Source organism: Ipomoea nil, unplaced genomic scaffold, assembly GCF_001879475.1.
Source record: "Ipomoea nil cultivar Tokyo-kokei standard unplaced genomic scaffold, Asagao_1.1 scaffold3321, whole genome shotgun sequence".
Lineage (NCBI taxonomy): Eukaryota > Viridiplantae > Streptophyta > Magnoliopsida > Solanales > Convolvulaceae > Ipomoea > Ipomoea nil.
This window is the reverse complement of record NW_017619749.1, coordinates 5,256,358-5,280,660: the sequence shown is the minus strand read 5'-3', so window position 1 is coordinate 5,280,660 and position 24,303 is coordinate 5,256,358. Positions and strand designations below refer to the sequence as shown.

The following is a 24,303-nucleotide window of genomic DNA, read 5'->3' as shown; positions in this document are numbered from 1 at the left end:
AAAACTCTTTACACACACACAAACACACACACACACATATATATATATAATATAATATAATATAATATAATATAATTTTAGATAGGATCAATAGGGGATGAAGTCAACCGTGCAAGAAGTTAACACAGATTGTGAGCAGGGGCAGTTTTTTGTTTAATTTAGCTTCCATATTTTCTCGAGGTGTGTGTATGTTTTGTTGCTTATTTTATGTTATAATTCTTCCATGGTGCTTAAGAAAACTCACTCCTAGAAGCAGGATGTATGTTGGAATGGTCCACCCCTAAAAGCATTTACATTCCAAAATTAATTATTAAACAAACATTTCATTTTATAAATTAGTTTATTGTTTACTGAAAAAAAAAAAATTGATTATTGGTTTTCTAAGAATGAGACTAATTTTTTTTTTTTTTTTTATGATTGACAACAATTTAATTGATCATTCTAATACAGTTTTGAGAGGAAAAAAAATTAGTTACTAATTTAAAAAAAAATCAAATCAGTTACTAAATTTCAAGATTGTGCATGTACAGTAATATAGCACTGATGAATATATATATATATATATATATATATATATATATATATATATTTAAACAACAAATTACTGAAATTGATTATTAATATTGACAAAATATGTTGTATCTCTCATTTTCGTTGAAAACAATCAATTTGAAACATGTACTGATTTTCCAGATTACTTAAAAAAACTCTACCAAATCTGGGATACAATAGGAAAATGTTCGGTGAGCTCATCTTTTTTTTTTTTTAAATGATTAACAACAATTTAATTGTTCATAGCATTTTTTAAAGTAATATGTACATGTCTCAAAACTGATTATGATTATGATTACTGAGTTGGGTAAATATAGTACTAATTCCACGACTAATTGATTTTTTTTTAAAGATATCCTCAAATCCCTAATTGAGGCAAAACTTTGTATGTCAAAAAAAAAAAAAAAAAGAATAAACACATCAACGTTTTGCATAATCTAAGGAAGGGAGAAATAAACTTAACTTTTTTGTAGACCCAGTTATTTTTTTGGAGTAGCTGAGTTTTGTTCAGTCATACCTCCTAAGTTAGTTGTAATCGGAGAACCCAATAAAATAGAAGATGAAGGAGGAATATTGAATCGTAGCAGAACGGAAGATGAAGGAAGGGATCAGAAAGAATCGCAGCAACATAGAAGATGAACTCTGCTACGGGAGAATGAGGATGGTAGAACGCAGAAGATGAACATTGGTCTTTTGGGTTTGGTATTAGGCTAAATGTTTAGATTTGACCCAACTAAAATATTTACAAATTGACTTGGTATCATTTGGATTATAATTTTTAAGCTAAAATTTATTTGTATGTGTTTTCTGGGCAAATTATTGTGTGGACCGTAGTCCACATAGTTGTGTGGACCATGAATGTTAGGTATATTTTTTAATATAATAAAAGTACATTACTTTTGTATTGTGAGTATATTATTTTTGTATTAAAGATACATTATATAAAATAATGGACTTTTAATACTCACATAATGTATTTAAAAAAAATGTATTTTACATACATAAATAATTTATTTTTAGTACATTAAAAATATACTTTTTATTTATGATTCACACAATTGTGTAGACCATGGTTCGTGTAATAGTGATGAGTGTTTTCACTTTAAATTTTATTTTTTTGCCCATAATTATTAAGTATTAGATGTATTTATTATATATTATACAATACATAAGAGACTCAAACAAATATACTACTCCGTATTTAATTTTAAATTCATTAACTCATACAAATTATATGAAATATTAAAATCCGATGTGGTACCTAATAACATAATACTTTATAATATATGTTATAGTATGTTGTGATGTTCAATATAAAATCCGATTTTGTATTGCTAAAGAAATATGTTTCAAAATAATTTTCATGATTAGTGTTTAATTTTATAAAGGTACTTAAATTTTATGCCGTGCATCGCACGAGACAACTATTAATAATAATAATAATAATAATAATAATAATAATAATAATAATAATAATAATAATAATAATAACATCAGTGCGCAGTGAGCACCGGTCTAGCCTCTGTGGTTCATGTTCAGTTGAGTCACCATAATTTACATCTTCCCAAATGCTCTGTCGGACCAGGGTGTGGGTGGGCCCTTAGGGTTGGGGTTCAACCTTTTTTGAACAATAATAACATCATCAGAGCATTATTCCCCAAAACATGCCGCATGCAAATATTCATTCTGATTGCATCAACCATGTCCCAAGAGGAAAATGCACGACGCACGCACGAAGTCTTGATCAAGAGTTTCTAACGGGTGACGATGACGATGACGATGATAATAATAATAATAACATCACCCTGGTGCACGATATAACGATTGCTTGTTTTTCATTGAAAACAAAATATCAAGGGGGAACTATAGAAAATGTTTTTCATCCATGAACCAAACAAAGGAAAATATAATTTTCATCAAATTGAAGGAAAATATTTTTTATTAACCAAACATGCCTAATATAAAATGACATCGTCTTGGATTAAGTTAGACCCTAATTCAAGATATATATAATTTATTGTATAGTTTGGTGTTAATTTTTGAAACTTTAATTAACTCAATAGATTTATGTTTTCATATACATGTAAATGACTTTATGAGGTTCATGATTTTTTTTTAAAATTGTGCATTTATTTCATCCAAAACCAAATGTCTACAAGTATACGCCATAGCCCCGAAAGTGGACTATGGCTCAAAGATGTCTAGGCCTTTTTGGCCAAACTCAACAAAAATATATACAATGGGGTGGCCCAAAAGTGACCACCCCATAAGAAGGAAAAAAACTCCCAGCTCATCAAACTAGTGCAAATCAACCTCAAAGGCCCGCAGGCTACCTCATCAAAGGGATCACCAGGTAGATTCTAGCCTTAATGACTCAAGCCTCTCCAAGCCTTCCCTTTCTTGGTCTAAAATAGGCTCCCCGTCCCACACAAGTGATGGGAACGATGCCTAAGCTCTAGGATCCAATCTAAACCCGCTATCCTTAAGTCAAAGATCCATCCCCACCGGCACGGCGTACCGTGTTTTAGCCCGGGAAAACTTTACGAGTCCCGGCTTAAGCGATAACTCTCACCACGTCCACCCTCATGCCCAAGACCAACCCCTACGGCATAGCGTACTATGTTTTACTCGGGGGAGCTTTTGAGGTCCCAACATGAGCAATGGATCCCTCCCCACCACCCTTAGGCCCAAGGTCAGCTCCCACGGCACGGCGTACCGTGTTTTAAGTCCGGGGAGTCTTTATGACCCCGACCTAAGCAATGGTTTCCTCCAACTCTCCCCATTCCCTTTCAAAAACCAATCTTTTCTTTTTTCAAAGGTATCCCCTTATTGCTCCCTCTTCCTCCCTCTCATTTTCCTTTTTCCATCATTCATTTTCTTCTCTTTTTTCCTTTCCTTTTTCAATTATCAATTCCAATGGATCCACCAAGCAAAAGGCACTCCCAACTCCAGGTGTGTGCTATACTAGGAGCCTACCAAGACACCCATTCCAAACACAGTCTAGAATGAGCCCTTAAGGCTAAAAACTACCCCAGAATCCCTTCTAAGGCGGCCTTTTTGCCCTTCGAGCAAGATAAACACATGTACTTAGAGCTGGAAGCTCTTTCTAAACAACTAATGAGTCTTCATCTTCAAGCTTCCCCCTACCTGCAAAACAAATAAATGGCTTCATCCCTACACGCATGTAGATCCACCAAACAATATCTGCCCAATATTCCTACTGCCAGTTCCCACCACATGCTGAAGCCCTCAGAGACTGCCCAGCTAGCAGCCCATCATTGGGCCAAGGGGAGAGCAAGCCTCAGCTAAATAGTTTCATAGACCAGCACTCCCAAGGGGCTCAAGCATCTCAGCTGGCAGAACCAATCTCAGCTGCAACAGCCTCATGGATTAGTTCCCCAGCATCTGTATACCCCTCAGGGCTGACCAGACAAATCAGGCCATCATTGGGATTAAGTGCCCATCATTGGGCTATGTTCCAAGCCCCATATACCCCTTAGTATTCTCTATTGCCCTTATTTCCTTAGACAGAACAGTCCTCCACTTCAGTTTCCTTGGTCAGTTCCCCTAAGGAAATAAATAGCTTCTGGTTCTTCTCTAAAACAGATGCAGGAACATAACAATCTTCCTCTAATTAGATTCATTAGATTGCTACTTCCCCACCTCCTTTTTGGTATGAAGGCAGCTCACTTTGTTTCTCCCCTTCCTTTTACCTCCCTCATCAATCATTGACCTTCCTTATACCACCCTCAACTGCTTCAATTCCCAGAGATCAATTTTCCTTTTCCATTCTGCAATCATTTCAAAGAGCCATAGAATGATAGTCCCTCAGGAGCCTTCACTGAGACAATCATCCATGGACTTAAGCATCTGCCAGCCTCATCAGCTAGGAGCCAGTCAAACACCCCTATTCGGTTGATTGCAGATTACGGATCTGCACCAACCCATTTTATGCTAGAAATTGTTACGGAGTATATCAATTTACATTTTTTTTTTTTTGTGTGTGTAATAAATTTCACCAAATATTTTATTTCGTACGCAATATAATTTGACATAATTAATTTGTAGCAAAATCATTAAATTCATGATAATTATAAATTTTACTATACATACATACCTATATTTTGTTGTTGTTTTTTTTAACAAGTCATACGAGATTTAAACTGTATTTGGAAAAGATTTGACCGAATATTTCACTTCATCATATCATTGTTTCTAAAAAAATAATTAAGATTTTTTTTCTTTTATATAATCAAGACAAAATTAAAGTGTCAAATAAGTCTTTGAACTTGTATAGTTCGTGTAATTAGACCATCGAACAAAAAAATGTATAATTAGAATATTAAACATGCAAAAAATGTGCAATTATCATTTTTTACATGTTACTCCAAAAAAAAAAAAACTTGTTAAATTAATGATATGACATTAATTAATTTTAAAATGTTAATACTTAGGTGAACGATTATGTAGTAGTACGAAAATGTCAAGTTATATATAAAAATTTATTTTAATTATTATTAAAAAAATAGACTTAAGACAATTAGACGAAGGAGGCAACCATAGTTATTTCCTCTTCGTCCGAGAGGCAGCCATGAGTCCATGGCTGCCCCTTCTTCATCCTGAATCCTAACTTTTATTTATTTATTTATTATTTTCAAAATCCTCTCCTCCGTTGACGAAGGAGGCGTCGCATCCTTTTACATAGACGGAGGAGGATCGGAGGCTACCTCCTCAATCTACATAGAAGGAGGAGGACAACTCATTTGTCAATGTCGACGGCGGAGGAGTTCGCATCCTACGTCAACGTCGACGGAGGAGGCCGCTTCCTCAACTCCTCCGTCTATTTGGACGGAGGAGGCTCTATTTTTTAAAATAAAAATTAATATTATATTATATTTGTTAAATAATTAAAGAAAAATATATTTTATTTTTCATGTGGCGTACTAAATCAAAATTATCTGCAATTACATTTTTATTATACTAAAAGTACATTATTTGTATACATAAAATACATGTTTTAAAAGTACATGATTTGTATATATTATCAAGGGAAAATGGCACTTTTCCCCCCTAAGTTATATACTTATAGCACTTTTTCCCCCTCAATTATTTATGTAAGCACATTAGCCCCCTCAATTATTTTAAAAGTGGTGGTTTTTCCCCTGATATATTAAATTGACATTTCTACCCTTAAAGTAAACATTTTATTTATTTTACTTCTCCAACAAATTATTGTGTATATGTAGCAATGACCACAGTTCGGTTCGAAGTGAACCGGACACTATAGCAATCGAATTAAAAGTTTTCGGTTATGATTTAGATTTAGAATCCAGTATTTAGATTTCAATTTATTAAATTTATGAACCAAAAAAACTGGATCATGAACCGTGAACCGGCGGTTCCGGATCCGTTCGCGATTTTGAACCGTCTTTATTTTAAAATTTTATTTTATTTTTTATTTTAAAATAGTCTAAATTTAACAATAAATGTATTTTATTTTTTCAGTTCGGAACATGAACCGGCCATTCCGATTTGCGATTTTAATAAACTCTAAATATCGCGTTTTGATTCTAAATTGTAATTGGAATATTTTGGTTTGGTTTCTATAGTATCTGTTTGGTTTGAACCAAATTATAGTAATAATTTGTTGGAGAAGAAAAATAAATGAAATATTTATTTTAAATATTTATTTTAAGGGTAAATATGTCCATTTAACATTTTAGGGGGGAAAAGAGCCACTTAAATAATTTAGGGGGGAAAAGTGCTATAAGTATATAACTCAGGGGGTAAAAGTGCCATTTTCCCTATTATCAAATAATGTATATCCAATACACAAATAATATATTTTTAGTATATTAAAAATGTATATTGCATTCATGGTTCACACAATAAATTGTTGATGTTTAGTTGTGTATGACCCTATAATGTAAATAAAAATTATAAGAACAAAAAAATAAAACAATTGATAGTGATATGATGACATCTAAAACAACAATATAAAAAAAAAAAATCAAAACAAAGATTTAAAAGCACCTAGTCTAAACTTTTTTTCTTTTTTTTTTTTTTTTTTTTTAAGTCCTAGTCTAAACTTAAAAAATCAAATTATCAATATAAAATAAAATAATACCCCTTTCAAATTAAGAAATGATGTTTTTAATTAAAGAAGTAATCAAATAATATTATTATATTTTTAAAAATTGTCAATCAAATAATTATTATAATTTTAATTACTCCGTATTATTTTTATGACATGTTTGGTTCATGGAATATGTCAAGAATGAGATGACATTCATTGAAATAGACCTATTTCATTGTTTGGTTCGTCACTTTGTCATGGGAATACCATTATCAGGAATGACCTATTCCCTTTGCAAGAAGAATAACCATTCTTAGGGGACGTCTTGGTATTAGCTATTCCCATGTTTATGGGAATAACTTTTATATTACAGATACCAAAAATATCCTTACATACATGGTTATATATACATATATATATATATATATATATATATATATATATATATATATATATATATATATATATATATATATATATATATATACCCACACGCAGTGGCGGACCCAGGAAATAATGTGAGTGGGTGCATATTTAACTCTAGATCTCACTTCTAAGAAAAAGTTGCATCTTCTACAATTTTGTCTGAAGAATTCGCTGTACGACTTTAGAATTGTCAATGAAAAAAATATCAAACATCTATAATATGGTTCAAATACATTATAAATTATAATACAATAATATTTATGATAGACGACAAGATAGTTAATTAAGGGCGTAGCCAAAACTATACTTGGGTAGGGTTAAATTTTAAAACACTTCGAAATGCTATAAAATATATAAAACATAATTGATAATTGATTAGATAAAATAGTTTGAATAGAAAAGATAGTATATTGCTAAATACTTTAATTTTAATTTTCTTTTAGTTATATCAATTTTTAATTTTTCTAAATTAATTCGAATACAATGAAGTATAATATAAACTTGCAGACTACATGAACTAAATGATTCACAAAAATGTAGACTTAAAAATATTTAATTTATTGAAGGATTGGAAGGGTTAAAATAAAGAAAAGAAACTAAAAATACTATAGGATTGGAGTGGTTAAAATAAAATCTAAAAAAAAAAAAAACAAAACAAAAACAAACAAACTATTAATACTAAAATACACTACTAATGGGAATTGAACCCATGACCTACCACATTCAACCTTAGGTTTTTACCAACTAGACTAGTAAAACTTTTAGTAAATCTTATATTTATAATGCATAAAAGGCTTAAATTAGGGAGGGGTCAGTGGGGGCAGCTGCCCCCACTACCCCCATTGTAGGTCCGCCATTGCCCACACGCGCACATTTATATATTTTTTAGAGTAAAAGACATTTTTGGTCCTAGACTTATAGTGGCTTGGACAATTTTAGTCCTTAATAAAAAAATTTGCCATTTTTTGGACAGACTTATTGTGACGAGGACAATTTTGGTCCTCCGTCTATTATATGGTTAGTTGACCGTTTAAATGAGGGGTATTTGTGTCAATTCAGCTTATTTTCCAGTCTTAGACTAAAATTGTCCAAGCCACTATAAGTCTAGGACCAAAAATGTCTTTTACTCTAAAATCTATATCTATATATATATAAAAGTAAAATCCTCCTAACAAATTTTCCCTCCAAAACTTTTGTAGTAAAACTTATTTGGTAAGTAAATGTCAAATGGAAATTAAATAAATAAATAAATAAATAAATAAATAAATAAATAATAATAATAATAATAATAATAATAATAATAATAATAATAATAATGTTATTAACTTAAATAAATAAATTATTATACTTTCCCTTAAATAAATAAATTATTATACTTTTCTTTTGAATTAGTATTTTCTACCTATAAATACAAGAGCTTCTTCAATCAAAGAATCTCAAACTCATCTTTCTGCTTTCTTTTTGTATGAATTTTCTACATTTTTCTAACTATATTCTCACGTACTTCAATATGTTTTGCAGTTTGGACATCATGAATAGCTTCATCAACGATATCTTCTTGAAGCTCGCCCAAGAGGTGACTCGCTTGGCTCACTACAACAAGAAGCCGATAATCACTTCCCGCGAGATTCAGACCGGCATGAGATTAGTTCTTCCTGGCGAATTGGTAAAGCACGTTGTCTCTCTAAAAACACTAAAGCAGTCACCATATTTACAAGCTCTTAGATGAAATCATTTAAATCTATGTTTCCTTTTTATATAATCTCAATTAGGGGTTAATAGATGTAAAGTAACTTGGATTTGAGTTTAATTTCATATTATTCTTCCAAAAGGTTTAATTTCATATTATAAGTATTGTTATCTACCTTCAACTATCAGTGAATCGATTAGCATTCTCAAAAAAAAAAAAAAAAAAATTGAATGTCTATATCTATGTGCATTTAAGATGCAACATGTGTATGATTCATTAGGCTCTGAGGCAGAAGAACACATCTGGGTACATTGCATATTAGTGGATCTGTATCTCATTGCAAAAAAATATCCATACAATTAATTAATTAATATAATTACAATTATCATTATTCTAATTCAAAAAACAAAAAACTAAAGAATTAATTGTAATAATGAAATTTGTTATTAATATTTTGTTACTAATTGACATAGAAATCAGACCAAAAGAAAAACGAATTTAATATTAAAAATGGACTCGAATTAAAAAAATGTTCTTAATAAGTAAATAACTAATTTGCTAGACAGAAATTTAGGGTAAAGGAAAAAGAAAATAATTATTAAACATTGTACCAGATTGTTTTTATGATTGAAAATGAATATTACAAACGTACCAATAGGCATGGGAATCATGCCAAATGAAAAAAGGATTTAATATTAAAAGTTTATTGGAAATATAACACAGTTTTCCCTACGAAAAAATTAGTAACCACCAAATGAAATATTATGAAAAAATTATGAAGAAAAAAGAAATAGAAACAAATATTAACTCTTTCTATGAATGAAAAAAGGAAATGAATATATCCATATTTCACTTAAAATATAATCAGTAATTATATTATTATAATTATATTAATTATTTATGAAGAAAAAAAAAAGGAAATGAATATGAAAGGAAAAAAATAAAATTTAGACACGAAAATCTATTATTAATATTCTGTTACTAATACACACGGGAATTAGGCCAAATGGAAAAAAAAAAAGATTTAATATTAAAAATTTATTGAAAATATAACACCGCTTTCCCTACGAAAAAATTAGTAACCACCACGTGAAATATTAGAAAAAATTATGAGGGAAAAAGAAATGGAAATGAATATTAACTCTTTCTATGAGTGAAAAATGAAATGAATATATTCATATTTCACTTAAAATATAATCAGTAATTATATGATTATAGTTATTATAATAAAGGAGTAAAAGACATTTTTGGTCCTAGACTTATAGTGGCTTGGACAATTTTAGTCTAAGACTGGAAAATAAGCTGAATTGACACAAATACCCCTCATTTAAACGGTCAACTAACCATATAATAGACGGAGGACCAAAATTGTCCTCGTCACAATAAGTCTGTCCAAAAAATGGCAAATTTTTTTATTAAGGACTAAAATTGTCCAAGCCACTATAAGTCTAGGACCAAAAATGTCTTTTACTCTATTTTTTATTTTACCCATAATTAAATTTATTTTATATTTCATCACCACCGCCATCGCCAACACCACCACCCCACTACAACCGTCGCCATCACCACCACATATTTTTATAAGAGTATTTATGTCTTTTAAAACATATCTTATTTATATTCCTTAAGCCAACCAAACACGGTAATATAATTCTTAAAGTCTATTCCTTTCGCGAATTAAACAATAGAATACAATTCTTATTATATTCATTGCCTATTCCATTTTTTATGAAATAACATTCCTATTACCCCATGAAATAACATTTCCATTATGTCAAAATTTATTCTGCAAACCAAACGTTTAGTGTATAAACCTATGAATCAAAGACACTAATACAATTTCCGGTGGAGCCCTCTTTGTTTCTTTCTCTTTGGCTCCTCTCTAAAAACCGTTCGTTGACACCGCCAAGCGATTCCTTCTCCCTCCATAGTCCAATAGTCCATTAATACATCTCCATATCCCCACCAAATTTCGAAAATTCCCAAATTCATGAAAATTAAGATAATTCCCCGCTGATGCTTTCGTTTGCCTTCTCTCACTTTCAAGTTTCACCCGGTATGATCTCTGCCTCTCAATATTTTCATTCTGTTTTATCCCTGTGATTGCGCGCTTGTATGTATTTATGTAATCTCAATTTCCGTGTCTGTGTATGTATCGGCATTGGTTTTCGAGCAGTGAGTTTAGGGTTTTTATGGTGCGTAGAATAAGCAAATGGTGTTTACTTGGACTTTTACCTTCTCTGACTGGGTTTTTGGATTTTTCTGTATTTCAATAAAAATCTAGCCTTTGGAGTTGGACTCTTTCTTGTTCACTTAGTCAGTTAGTTGCATGCGTAGCTGCTATATACGTTTCAATATTGTTTTTCTAGGGCAGCGTGTTAATTCTCTGGTTCTCATTGCGTTGAAGGTTTCTATTTTCTAAATACTTCCTGCAATTTACAGATAGCTGCTAGGAAATTTGAAGGGAACATTCGTTGATGATTTTGATACTGCTGGGGATACAGAGTTGGGGAATTCTTTAAATGGTTCTGAACAGAGTGATAGGGTTGAGATAATTCAACAGGAGCCCAGATAATCAAGAAGAGCCACTGGGGGTCAAAAAAGTGAAAAGCAGGAAAATAATCAGACAGGTCAACATTCACAGAAGCCAATGGGAAAGAATCACATTTCCTTGAAAGTTAAATTTGGTAATCGTTGCCTGATGGATGTTCTTCCTCTTATTGAAAATGGAAATGAAATATATTCTTCAACTGAGAAAGAACCATCCAAATCTGCTGATGACATCAGTGAAGAGTTTACTAGAACTATGGAGCTTGATGGGCTCAATGGAAGGTTGGGCAATTCTCTGATGCTTTCTGATGGTTCTGCTTCAAACACATGCCCAGCTGGAAGCTCTCTTGTTGAAAACCTGGCTAAAGAATCTTTGGAGTGTCATCCTGAGTTACCTACCCAAATGGATCTTGAGAAATTGGGAACACCAGTTGATAGCAGGTGCTTAGATCCTGGAACTTCACCTGACTCAGAAGTGATCAACATCACTCCTGATGCTTCAATTAGTCTAAAAGGTGTAGAATACTTGCCAGATTTAATTACCAACCAAGATTGTTTTTCTTCTAGAGATGTTTCGAGTTTGGATGCACAAGAAAAGGGCCTCAAAAAAGGAAAGAAAAAAGATCGGCCAAAGAAAAAAGATCGGCCAAATAAAAAAGATAGGCTAGACAAGATGTCAGATATCAGTGTAAAGGGTATGTTTCCTGGACTAAAAATTATGAATACTGAATTCGTTCCTAATAGCTCTTATTTTGGTGATTCTTCTGCTTTAACCACTATTGGAAATACATATGGTAATGTGTTTAGTACTGAGTTGGATTCTGAGGGACTGTTACCTTCATCAAGATTGGATGACTTTGGAATCTCCTTTGCAATTTCAGAATTTGAACTTGGAGAGAAGGTTGATGTTTGTTGTCACCTTTATACTGAGTCACCGGAGTCACAAATGACAGAGAAACCAATTTCTTCTCCTGACAAGCTCAAACTTCCAAAAAGTAGAAGATATCAGGGAGTTGGTAAGAGCCAGCCTGGAATCTGCAATTCATCAACAAGGAGAGAATGTGCTTCTAAACGGAAGGGAAACAAAGAAATGATAGTTGGGAAGCATGAAGAGAAGGAGAAGACTCTGGCTCTAGGTCTAAGTGAAGTAAAAAACGATCAAAATACAGGTATGACAAGTTTTAGATCAATTCATTCACTCCTCTGAACCACTTGCTCAACTTGCCTTCCCATTATATAACTTTAATGTTATACATTTTATTTATGATGTTTTATAAATATGTAATTTTCTGCGAATTGATGTTGTAGAAAACCAAACACCACCTCACCTTAAAGAAAATGGCTCTAGAAATGGAAATATGGGTGTATGTGTTTCAAACCAAAGCGACACAGGGACAAATTATGTGCTGCCAAGGAATGCTTGGGTTCAATGTGATGATTGTCACAAGTGGAGACGTATATCAGTTTCTCTTGCTGATAAAATTGAAGAAACAAACTGCAGATGGTATGTGATGAGGCTCATGCCATCGCTATATTATAACTTTGTACTCAGCATGGTTGTATTACTTATCATGAATGTTAATGCCATTTTTTCTGTGAATTTCATTGAACTAATAGTCTAATAAGGCTCCGGTTTTCCCCTTCATCAAATATATTTTTTCGATGCATAAACAAATAAACTCACATATGTTTACAATGCTTATTCACTCTGCAGCCAGAAATATGATTGTAAATTTAAGGCAAATGTGTCTATTTATCGTATAATATGATTTTTCAGATTGGTTAAAAATGCTAATTAAATTAATGTGGCACCTGCTATGGACCTATAATCAGCATAATGTTTATGAGACTGTGTGCAGTCTCAGGCCATGGTTGTCATTGGGCATTTGGGCTTTAAAAAAAAAAAAAAATTCCTTATGTTTAGTGTAGTCTTTGGTGTGAGGCAATTTTTACTAATTTTCTTTTTTGTTTCTGGTTATTGACCTAAAAAACTTTAGATGAGATCTCAAGTATAGAGGGAATATTGTAGTTTCCCTTTTCCTATGCCTGTAGCCATGTTGACACGGATGAAATATTGAAAACCCCCATTAGAGCAATATTTTTTCAAGCTTGAATGCTTGAGTGCTTTTTTGGTGTCCTAACCTAGGGCATACAACTAGAAGTGATCCTTCTTCATGTTGCATTGCAATTAAGTAACTACATTATGTACTTAATCAACACTGGCGTGATGCTGATATATCTATTGTTGTGGAGAAAAATGAATTGGTTCAGTGGTGAAATTTAAAAGTACAGCACATTTGGAGATGAGTTAGTCCTTTTTCTTTTTTCTTTTTCCCTAGGGGGGTGGGGGGTGGAGGGGATCAATCATTTTGAATTTACTGATTGATATTACAGGTCACCTTGACTTTGTGCTCATTGTGGGTATGTGAGGCCTTTTTTTTTTTTGGTTCTGCTGATATATATATGTACATACTGCATGAGGTCTGCATGCAATTCACTTATTTTTTGTTTCTATCTTATCAATGTTAAAGGAGTTGCAAGGATAACATGGATAAAGACTTTGGTGATTGCTCAATTCCTCAAGAGAAATCAAATGCAGCGATTAATGTAGAGCTCGAAATATCTGATGTGTCTGAGGAGGAAGATGCTTATGATGCACGTCACAATTGTGACAACTCAGGAAAGAAGTCTGCAGGTATTTGATTATTATAGTTTTGAATGGAAAACATAGCTTATTGGGGAACTTACCTTTCTTACATATATTATATGGGTTACAGTTGCTCAGAGCTCAACTTGGACACTGATCAAGTCAAACTTGTTTCTGCATCGCAGCCGCAAGTCTCAGACTATTGATGAGGTTAATTGTTAATCAAGTGTACATTGTTCTGTGTTGCTTTTGGTGTTTGCTTCTTCACAACTCTATGTTAATTGACTTAATTCCTTGTCTAGATTAGAGTTACTATGTCCTTTTTGTTTTCATTATTGCTCTACTGCAATTTTCTGAGGCATAGCCCCAGATCTCTGTGGCTTCTTGTTTTAAATTCAGCCATTAAAAAGTTCATCTGGAAACTGAAAAAAAAATGTCTAATACCTCTTGAGTGTTTATTACCTAATTACCCTATTCTGGCCATGTGGGAAAAAAAAGAGATTTTGCATGGAGGAGCAAGGATGAACAGCTGAGGCACACTTTAATTGGTAAAATGCAAATATAGGTGTGTTTTATTAGGATAAAAAAGCTCAGAGGATCCAGATGAAACATCATTTCAATTGCATTAGAGTAGATTGTTAAATTGTTTGACTAAAGTTCTTATGTTAGGGGTCTTCATTTCTATGTATTTATTGAAAAGCTATTTCTATGGCAAACCTGACCACTAGTGAGATTAAAAAATGACTTGAAAGATTTAAAACAATGCTGTATTAGCCACAATAAGAATTTTGACTGAGATCAGGGTCTGGTTAATATTATTTATACAAAGAATCAAAATCATAAAGTGTGCTTAAAGTTCTCCTCAAAGTAGTTATCAGATGAATGATGGAGGTGCTCATAGCCTTCTAAAAAGGTTCTTGTCAATTATCATGATTTATGAGTAACACAGCCATAACAATAGGAAGAACAGTGAATGTAACAGTTCTTATAGTTTACAGACCAAAAAAATATCAATTTCTTTCAGTCTACTTTTTCCTCTTCTCTCTGGTTTTCAGTGTTCTAGACTTCTAGTAATGTATTTGTCAAAAGTAGCACTCCAAATCTGAAAAGCAAACATTGTGGCATTCTGATCATTGAGATTTACATTTGGAATGTAAAAATTACTAGTGATCCCCATAACATGGAATTTATGTTCTTCAAATTTGGCCTGACATTTAAATTCCAGTTTCTGGCATTGTTATTTTTGTCTTTTCCTGACAAAAATACCGAAGCTAATTGAAGGTCTTTTGCTTTAAGTAGCAGTACATGTTTGTCTACTTATTCTCCAATGATTCTTGACTTCATGTCTTTCTTTCTTCCTAGATCATGATTTGCCATTGCAAACCTTCAGATGGTAGAATAGGTTGTGGAAATGAATGCTTGAACCGGATGCTTAACATTGAATGTGTTCAGGGCACATGCCCATGTGGCGAGCAATGTTCAAATCAACAGGTTCATGAAATTTCAAAGAAAATGAGTTGAGTACTATCTTAGGTGATTCTATCACTTTCCCGGTAGTGATAATATCTTTGTTTCTTCCGGTTGCAGTTTCAGAGACGGAATTATGCTAAACTGAAGTGGTTTAAATGTGGTAAGAAGGGATATGGCCTGCAATTGCTTGAAGATGTGTCAAAAGGGTGCTTTATCATTGAATATGTTGGAGAGGTCACTCTACTTTCCTTACAATTCTGGATAATGTTTTGGTAGAAGTGTAGAACTAAACAGCTACTATTGAACTTCATTGGGTATTTTATATGAACTTTTTAAAACCAAATGTTTCTTACAAAAAAAACAATTATTAAATAAATAAAAGGAAACCAAAGTGAAAAAAGTCTCAAATATTCTGCATATGTTGCATTGTATAGTTAATTTGGTCTGAATTTTCTGTCCAATAAAAAGTTGAGTCCAAATCTGGCCTACATTGAAGCTATAAAAAAATTTGTCTACTCCAGGAAATATCTTTCATATCATAATTCATATGGAAGGAGAACAGTTGAACTACTAGGAAGATTTTGCTGTTTGCAAATCAATGTGGATGGCTTTTAATCAGATATATTCATTAACCTCTTTAACTGCTTGCTTTGAATTGATCTCACTGATGTGCTATACTTCATGGGTTTACAGGTGCTTGATATGCGTGCTTATGAGGGGCGGCAAAAAGAGTATGCTTTGAAGGGCCATAAACATTTCTACTTTATGACACTTAATGGTAGTGAGGTATTGTGTTTTAAATTTTCTTCTTCAATTACCAAATTCAATTATATAACCTGTAAGTGACTTAAGTGAATGGTACTTATGTAGAGAGCCAGGTGCACATAGAATAGCAAGTCTCCAGATTCTTTATATTAATAACAGATTCTATTGTTTTTCTACTTGTATTTTGAAATTTTGCCTAACATTTTTGGTGCCTCATATTTCAGGTAATTGATGCATGTGCTAAGGGGAATTTGGGACGCTTCATAAACCACAGCTGCAATCCTAACTGCCGTACAGAAAAGGTGAATGCTCTAGTTGCACAATATACATTGTTCAAACTTTCTCAACCTCATCAACTAGTTCTATTATTTTTTGTGTTAAATCTATTATTTTGATATAGGACAAAAGTTATTCTTTATGTTTACTGTTACTCGTGCAAAGAAGAGGAGTTTCGTTAATGAGACATGAAGAGAGAGGCAAGATATCCTCTAATGGGGAGGAATAGAAAGCATTAGTTAATCATTTGTCTAAAACCTGCTTATACCTCCACATTTTATATAAAGAATATCCCATAAGGTTGAATGGTTGATCCTAACATGTTGCATGTCTGTAGTTAATGTTATATTAAGCTCTCTATCAAGGGATTTACATGCAGCACGCCTTTTAGAGGAATGTTCTTAGATACCATAATGCGGAACTCTAGAAAATTTTCAGATGGTTAATCTTGGTTGAGCAGTTTCACTAACAATGAATATAGTGTGTATTCAGTTCCTTTTTGTTTGGAATTTGTCGCATAAACTCCCTATTTCAGCCAAAAAGGGGGGAAAGAAAGTGAAAAACGAAAAGAAAAATCAATGGGAGGAGCAAAATGTTTTTGTTCTCCAGAAAATGTCTGCTGCTTTCTGCAGTTAGATAGTTGCTTACATGTATCAATTGAACTTTATATGGGTGGTACATAAATTTTATTCACCTATATATTTGCTTGCAATGATAGTGTGGCTATTGTCATTCAGTTTTTTTTTTTTTTTTTTTTTTTTTTTTTTTTTTTTTTTTTTTTTTCATGTGCTGAAACAGTGGATGGCGAATGGAGAAGTGTGCATTGGGCTTTTTGCAATAAGGGACATCAAGAAGGTACACTCTCTGGATCCTCGTTATTAAATTTGTGTAATGAAGTCCTATTGCCTTCGTTTTATGGCTGATTGATTTTCAATTTTATATGTTAGTGAAGCAGAGCCAACCTTCTTAGATTTTTTAATTCCATTTATTTATTTATTTTTAGTTTACAAATAGAAGTGCTTATGTTTTGGGGGTTTTGTTATCAGGGTGAAGAGTTGACATTTGATTATAATTACGTACGTGTTTTTGGTGCTGCTGCAAAAAAATGTGTGTGTGGTTCAGCTCAGTGTCGGGGTTACATAGGTGGTGATCCTCAGAATGCTGAGGTAATTGTTCAGGATGATTCAGATGATGAATATCCAGAGCCTGTTGTTACATGTGAAGAGGATGACATGTGTGATGAGTTAAACAACATTAAATCCGCAGCAAGTTCATTTAGAGGTTCAGAAATGAGAAGTACTAAGGAAAACAGAGTAGAAATTTGTTCTGCTGAGTGCTTGAAGGCTACTGAAGGGAGTGGAGACTTACTAAATATATCTGCATTGAGAGTAGATGGGGCCGAAAAAGATCTAGAGCGTTCCTTGTGCTCTCCAGGGGAGCTGGAGGTGACTTCTCCTACTGGAACCCTTAGCAAGCCATTGAGGAAGTCAAAATCTGGAAGAGTGGGGTGCAAGGTTCCTGTTGTAAAAACTCCCCGTTCTTCGCTGAAGAAATCTACCAGCAGCGTTGTGAACATCAAAGCTCCGGCAGAGATGGACAAGTCAAACATGCTCCAAGATAAATCCAAGAAGCTAGCAGAGGGCTCCTTAAATGATCGATTTGAAGCAGGTAGATGTTTGTCTTTTTTCTTTGTTGTATATTTCATTGTTGAGGTAAGCTTGGATGCTCATAGGTGCATTGATACTTTGTAACTTGGTATGCAGTGGAAGAAAAACTCAATGAGTTGCTAGACCAAAATGGTGGCATAAGCAAAAGCAAAGTAAGTAGTTTCGTATACTGTCAGAGCAGAATTGCAACTTATCTTTGTACTCTGACGAATATCGATTTTTGCTTTCCATTCTGAGGGTCACCATCTTATTTGAAACAGGATGCATCAAGGTCCTACTTAAAGCTCCTACTTTTGACTGCTGCGTCAGGGGATAGTGGCAATAGTGAAGCAATTCAGAGGTAAGAAAAAATGTTAATTTGCTCTTTGGGTAAAATAATCATGCTTGAGTCTGTAGGTCACTTCCTTACATGAATGGATAATGTCATTGTCATTTGATTATGTATCTTTTGCAGCAACCGAGAGCTCTCTATGATCCTTGGTGCACTCTTGAAGACAAAATCAAGGGCAGTTTTGGTTGATATTATCAATAAGAATGGTAGGAAGTGATGGGCTGTATTGCATCCGTTTACCCTTATTTTTCCAGTCAAATAATGTATATGGTGTTTGATAAGTGCAACATTGTTTTTGCTGGGTTCTTGCTAGGTTTGCAGATGTTGCACAACATAATGAAGCGATATAGAAGGGAATTCAATAAAACACCAATTCTTCGAAAGCTACTTAAGGTAATATAGCCGGAAGGCATTAGGTTTTTGTATGGTACGCTCTAATCAGTTCTCTAGTCCAACTAATGGATTAAAATTTGTCATCACTAGCTATTAGGTGACAAAATCTAGGTTTAGACTCAAATATTCTCACTTCACTTATTTACTAAAACCCCAACAGGGCATCTTTGGTTGGCAGACTAATACATGTATGCGTAAATTTCAATTTCCCTTCCATTTGTTTTCAATTTCTATCATGGCAAGGTAATAAAATGCTGATGTTTGATCTTATAATAGATGAAAACATTATCCTTCTTTTCAGAGTAATTCTCTGATATATTTTTCTTGATATATCTTGGCTTTGATCCAAATGCAGGGTCCAATTTCAAAGTAAAGTTGATCTGATAAAACTCATTTAGGGTTGATAATTTTACATTAGTTGCTGCTTAACTATTTCACTGATCATCTTCAAGTCCTTGATAAACTTTTTAAGCTACAACACCAAAGAAATATAGAAAGCAGGTTGCTTGTGTCCATCATCAATAGACCAAACTTAAGCAACATAACTTTGGTTGTTCTGATGTTCAGGTACTGGAATATCTGGCATTGAGAGAGATCCTTACAATTGACCACATTAATGGAGTTCCTTCTCGACCTGGAGTGGAGAGGTTGGTTTGAACAATTCCAGTTTCCAGTTTTTAATTGTCTTCACATTTCTATTCTAATGCTTGTATTCCTAATCTGCATTAATTGGTTATTTTACGGTCACTTAAAAGTTTTGATGGTGAATACTCTAGTCAAATATTATGACATATACTTGTATGGAATCCTCTTTTATCTGTTGCTATATCTCTCTCCTTTTTATTCTCTGTTAACTTCTGCATGTTCTTCCTCTCTTTTTCTTCCATTCCTAACACTACCCATCCTTTCAAATTCTCCACGAACACAGGGTATACTACTATACTGTTAACTCTCTTTATTTGTTCATAGTATTAATTTCAGATGCTAACTACAATACCACAACTGTGCTTTTTATATTCTGCAGCTTTAGAGACTCGATTTTGGCATTGACAGAGCACATAGACAAACAGGTATGCATCTTGGGAAAATGGTGGCACGGTTTTGGCAGCACCATTTTGTTTTCTTAATAGACTGCAAAATACTTTCCCAATTTACCCTTGTTTTGAGGAAAAGATTTATAATTGTTATGTCCTAATCTTTAGGGAAGATTAGTGGTAGATGATTCTTTTTGTTTTGCCCAGGTTCATCAAATTGCAAGAAACTTTAGAGATAGGTGGGTACCTAAGCCACCCAGAAAAAATAGCTGCATGGAGAGGGATGATGAAAGGGTGGAGTTTCACACGGGTTCACGCTGTGATAGGTCTTTGAGTTTACAGAATCATTTGGTTGATTGCTGTAAAAGGCCTTCAGAAACAGGTTGCATTACTCAAGATGTTAGAATGTCTGATGGATCTTCTGGTCTTGGTATAGCTAATGGGACAAAGAAGACCCGGAAACGTAAAAGTCGTTGGGATGAAGTGCCAGAAATTGATGACAATGGTCTGCAGGACAGAGATGATGGTGCCCCTCCTGGGTTTTCACCCCTCATTAATAATACCCAAGAACATTGTACTGGAAAGCAACGAGTTATTGGACAATGCCAGCGGAGATTCATCTCACGGTTGCCAGTCTCATATGGAATTCCGTTCAACATAGTACAGCAGTTTGGGGTACCTCTAAATCGAAGCTCAGAGAGCTGGGCTATTGCTCCAGGCATACCCTTCCGTCCTTTTCCCCCATTGCCTACTTATCCCCGTGACAGGAGAGATGATACTCAAACTCCATTGCCTCCGTATCCCTGTGATAAGATTAATCCTACAAAACTGGAATGGTCCAAAACTAGGGCCACCTTGGCTCCTAATGAGAAATGGTAGGGCACCTACACATAGCTGAACAAAGTTAGCTTCATTTTTCTACCGGATTTCTGAGGAGCCTCTGAATTTTTATCTAGTGCTCCTTTGTACTCTGGTAATTTTTTGTCACAAGAGAACTGCTTATATATATATATATATATATATATATATATATATATATATATATAATATACACTCAATTCAATTTGAAGAGGGTACACTATTCTTCTCATAAATGGTTATCTTCGTAAATACCTCGAGGATGTAAACGTTCCTCATTCTTACACTTATTGGGATTCAAAATTAGTTCATATGAGAAGAATTTGGCTTGTTCAAATCATCTTTATTATGACAATTACATAGAATATCATACATATAAACAATTATACAAACTGATCTGGGAAATACCACAACACCAAAACCTTACCATCTATTTGTCTATCTTTTTTTTTTCCTGAAGCTTTTTGGGCAGTGATGAGAATGAGCTTATAGTCGTTTTATCTCATCCTTAGACCTTAGTGCTACAGCTTTTCCTCAGTATCGTCGCAGCATGCTTCTGGCTTGGACAAAGCACCATGTCTTGAGTAGTGTTTTCTGCCTTTTCCACCCATCAAAGTATCTTCCAATCACCTTCTTATAACTTGGCCTCTGTTTCACCAAAGCCCAGTAATCAAATAGATTAGGTCTTGTATTGATGAACTCAAGCTCCAAGTTTAACACTTGTAACCGAGCTAGAATAGGGATGAGCATCACATCTGCCAAACTGAACTCCTCCCCGGTTAGATAAGATGCTTCGCTTAGTTTACCTTCTACCTCGTCCAGAAGCTTTACAAGATGTTCTTCGCTCTGTCTCACTACTTGTGCATTCCCCAATTTTTCTTCTGTTTCATATGCCTCTCTTAGCTTACGGTGATAAGAACTTGCGAGGTCAGGACATTCAGCCATTCGAGCAATTATTACACGTCTTAAGAATTTAGACACATAGAGGCGATACTTCACAGGCACGTGGTAGAGGGTAAAATACTTGGGGTCCCACTCTTGAATCTTATGCATCCATTCCACAACTTGTTGGTTGCTAACATTTAAGTCAAAGCCACCAGAAGACACTTTCTCCGCAATCCTTTCTATATATCTGTGAATGTATAAATACATTACAAGTTCATTAAAACCAATTCACTCATGTCACTTGTAGCTATCTATCAGCAGCCTAGAAAGTAGAAACTTGTGTGTAAGTGCATAAATAAACCAATTCAAGGGTCAGTCCAATGTATTATTTCAGAAACTTGTATTTATTTAGACAAGCAAGAGAAGAAGGGAAGACATACTGAATTATCTCGATAGTATCATATATGATGTGGGAACCATTCTGGAAAACAGGTAGTTTAGCACTTGGATTGATGCGGAAGAAAAAGGTGTCCAAGTTCTTCCCAGTGATGGGATTGACATGATGTGATGTGTAGTCGATCCCTTTCTCTTCCAATGCAAGTCTAACCTTCAGGCTGTCCAACGAATACGGATGATGATAGAGCTGCATGATGTCATCAGCATGGACCACCAACGCTTGCTGATATCAGCCACAAACCACAACGCAATGCAGGAAATATACTCTCAGAATTAGTGTTTCTTTATGGTGTTAACACCCACCTGATAGTATTCAGAGGGAAATAAGCTTTTCCAAGAATCACTTGATAAATCTCTTATAAAACTTGGAATGCAAACATAATTTCTCTCAGTATCAAACACATATATATCAGGTTCAGCATTCATAATGCCTCAGCCATTTTACCAATAAAAAGAGAAGCGAAATCTCTTAAATAAAAGATTATCCCATTAACTTATGATACACAATTCTACTATCCTGAAAACGGGAGATGCTTTATTACATGTATGGCAATTTCAGAGCAAATTATGCTATATTAGTGGTGTATAAGAAACAATAGAGACTAATTTCAATTTTCAAATGCAATTAACCCCACATATTTGGGTCCAGATATCCATAACCATCATGTTACATAAATTTCAATACTTGATTGATAAATCATCCTGGACTTGAAGTTGGGAACTCAGGATATTATAATTAAAAATGTGTGAATAAACAAAGATTATAAGTTCAAGAGGATTTTGAATAATTGAAGAAACGTAAGCAAAAAAAAAAGGTTGCAATTTTGAAGAATTACATCCAAAACCAGCTCCCTCCCAAATCCCACCCACCATTCAAGTCAATTTCCATAAACCAAAAAGACAACTTTTAAGAGAATTCGATCACGCAAATGCAAACATTAAAACTTCCAGACCGCAATTTCCAAGAATTACACCTTAAACTCAATTTCCAAAGCAAATTAGGCAACCATATTTCTTATACCCACATATTAAAACAAAATGCTATCAAAAACACAACTTTAAAACCAATTGAACTTGTATTTAAGAAAAGAAACGGAAACAAGTGAAGTTAATGGCAAGCAGAAGAAGACTTACTCACTTACGAGAAATCTATAGTACAACACTACAACCCAGAGTTTGGAGTTGAGGATCAAAGGTACAAACCGGTTAAACAAAGACCATTCCCAAGGTGGAAAGGGAAAGGTTTAACAAAGGGGGGTGGAGATAGGGGAATTTGACAGCCGAGAAAAGCAGTTTCCAAATAGAAAGTGGAAGAGAATCTTGAAAGGGGACCCGACTTTCTTTGTAATTACCCCCACACCTGGACCAATAAATTAAATTATAAATACTGATGATTTCACCCAAAAAACATTATCTTATCAATTGCCCATAATACGCGTGTGTTTGCTGTATCAACACCGACCAAATTTGGGACGGTGCCACATGTGAGTACTTCACCTGCAGGTGAGTCTAACGTAAGACCATGAACTAGGACTGGTCAAGATAAAAAAATATATATATATTTTTCAAAAATATAATATTAATTATGAATAAATTATTTGTTACTTAATAAAAGAAAATGTAATATTAAGGAGTTGAAAAGTTACACATAAAAAATATTATATTAATTAGAGATAAATTGATTAATTATTATTTGTGTAATATTTAGGTAAAAAGTGATACTTTTGATAAAAATGTAATATTAAGTTTTAAATTACAATGTAATATTAGGGGTTTAAAAGTTACTTATGAAAAAAATTATAATATTATCAGAGAAAGTATAATACTTATGCAAAAACTTCACTCGTTTCATGAATAAAGATCCATAAGACAATTTGTTTTTTTTTCCACTTGTGAGTATGGTAGAGTGCATGCATGATGATCAATTGAACTTCTATTTATAATCTGGTTTTATAAAATGTCTCAAAAAAATTTGGCTTAAATTCACATGTTATTTTGGAAATGAATTTCATAAAGTGTTTTCTGAGTTGATGGGTATGGGTAATTTGATTGGATAAGGTCTACAAATTAAATAAGTGAATTAAATGTGAACTAATTGATGAAATATTTTTGTGTAATTTTTAGCGGGATGTCGATATATAGTTAACCACAATATAATTCAACTTATTTAGCATTTTATTATAACGATTTGTTTTTAAAACGTAAACTTATGAAGCTCAACAATAGA

General features: G+C 33.4%; 2 protein-coding genes across 9 annotated transcripts; one reads left to right on the top strand and one right to left on the bottom strand.

The window, feature by feature from the left end:
• The first annotated feature begins 10,604 nt into the window (after positions 1 to 10,604).
• On the top strand, positions 10,605 to 20,878 carry LOC109170521 (histone-lysine N-methyltransferase ASHH2-like). Of its 4 annotated transcripts, none has more exons than XM_019319675.1 (19): positions 10,605 to 10,800; positions 11,187 to 11,921; positions 11,958 to 12,463; positions 12,603 to 12,798; positions 13,826 to 13,989; positions 14,072 to 14,151; positions 15,304 to 15,432; positions 15,529 to 15,645; positions 16,105 to 16,197; positions 16,401 to 16,478; positions 17,251 to 17,307; positions 17,499 to 18,120; positions 18,216 to 18,271; positions 18,380 to 18,459; positions 18,574 to 18,656; positions 18,764 to 18,843; positions 19,411 to 19,490; positions 19,868 to 19,913; positions 20,085 to 20,878. In XM_019319675.1, exons 2-19 carry the CDS (start codon positions 11,395 to 11,397, stop codon positions 20,754 to 20,756), a joined length of 3,666 nt encoding a protein of 1,221 aa, XP_019175220.1. In that variant the 5' UTR covers positions 10,605 to 10,800; positions 11,187 to 11,394; the 3' UTR covers positions 20,757 to 20,878. The 4 variants fall into 4 exon arrangements, with proteins under 4 accessions (XP_019175220.1, XP_019175221.1, XP_019175219.1 ...); XM_019319676.1 differs by having other exon boundaries at positions 11,187 to 11,989; positions 12,176 to 12,463; XM_019319674.1 differs by having other exon boundaries at positions 11,187 to 12,463.
• A 179-nt stretch (positions 20,879 to 21,057) lies between these two features.
• On the bottom strand, positions 21,058 to 23,457 carry LOC109170522 (glutathione S-transferase TCHQD). Of its 5 annotated transcripts, XM_019319680.1 has the most exons (4): positions 23,211 to 23,457; positions 22,061 to 22,379; positions 21,264 to 21,867; positions 21,058 to 21,231 (listed from the first exon to the last, which is right to left on the bottom strand). In XM_019319680.1, the coding sequence occupies exons 2-3, from the start codon at positions 22,267 to 22,269 to the stop codon at positions 21,270 to 21,272; spliced, it is 807 nt and encodes a 268-aa protein (XP_019175225.1). In that variant the 5' UTR covers positions 22,270 to 22,379; positions 23,211 to 23,457; the 3' UTR covers positions 21,058 to 21,231; positions 21,264 to 21,269. The 5 variants fall into 5 exon arrangements, with proteins under 5 accessions (XP_019175225.1, XP_019175223.1, XP_019175227.1 ...); XM_019319678.1 differs by having other exon boundaries at positions 21,058 to 21,867; XM_019319682.1 differs by having other exon boundaries at positions 21,058 to 21,867; positions 22,061 to 22,299; positions 23,211 to 23,377.
• Positions 23,458 to 24,303: the final 846 nt, after the last annotated feature.

Excerpts from the sequence above, each read along its gene's own strand:
- LOC109170521 (XM_019319674.1), top strand. The coding sequence starts at position 11,395 with ATGGGAAAGAATCACATTTCCTTGAAAGTTAAATTTGGTAATCGTTGC. Across the intron at positions 18,460-18,573 it reads AATAGTGAAGCAATTCAGAG|CAACCGAGAGCTCTCTATGA; the intron begins GTAAGAAAAAAT and ends TATCTTTTGCAG. Across the intron at positions 19,491-19,867 it reads TCTCGACCTGGAGTGGAGAG|CTTTAGAGACTCGATTTTGG; the intron begins GTTGGTTTGAAC and ends TATATTCTGCAG.
- LOC109170522 (XM_019319678.1), bottom strand. The coding sequence starts at position 22,269 with ATGCAGCTCTATCATCATCCGTATTCGTTGGACAGCCTGAAGGTTAGA. Across the intron at positions 21,868-22,060 it reads GATACTATCGAGATAATTCA|ATATATAGAAAGGATTGCGG; the intron begins GTATGTCTTCCC and ends ATACATTCACAG.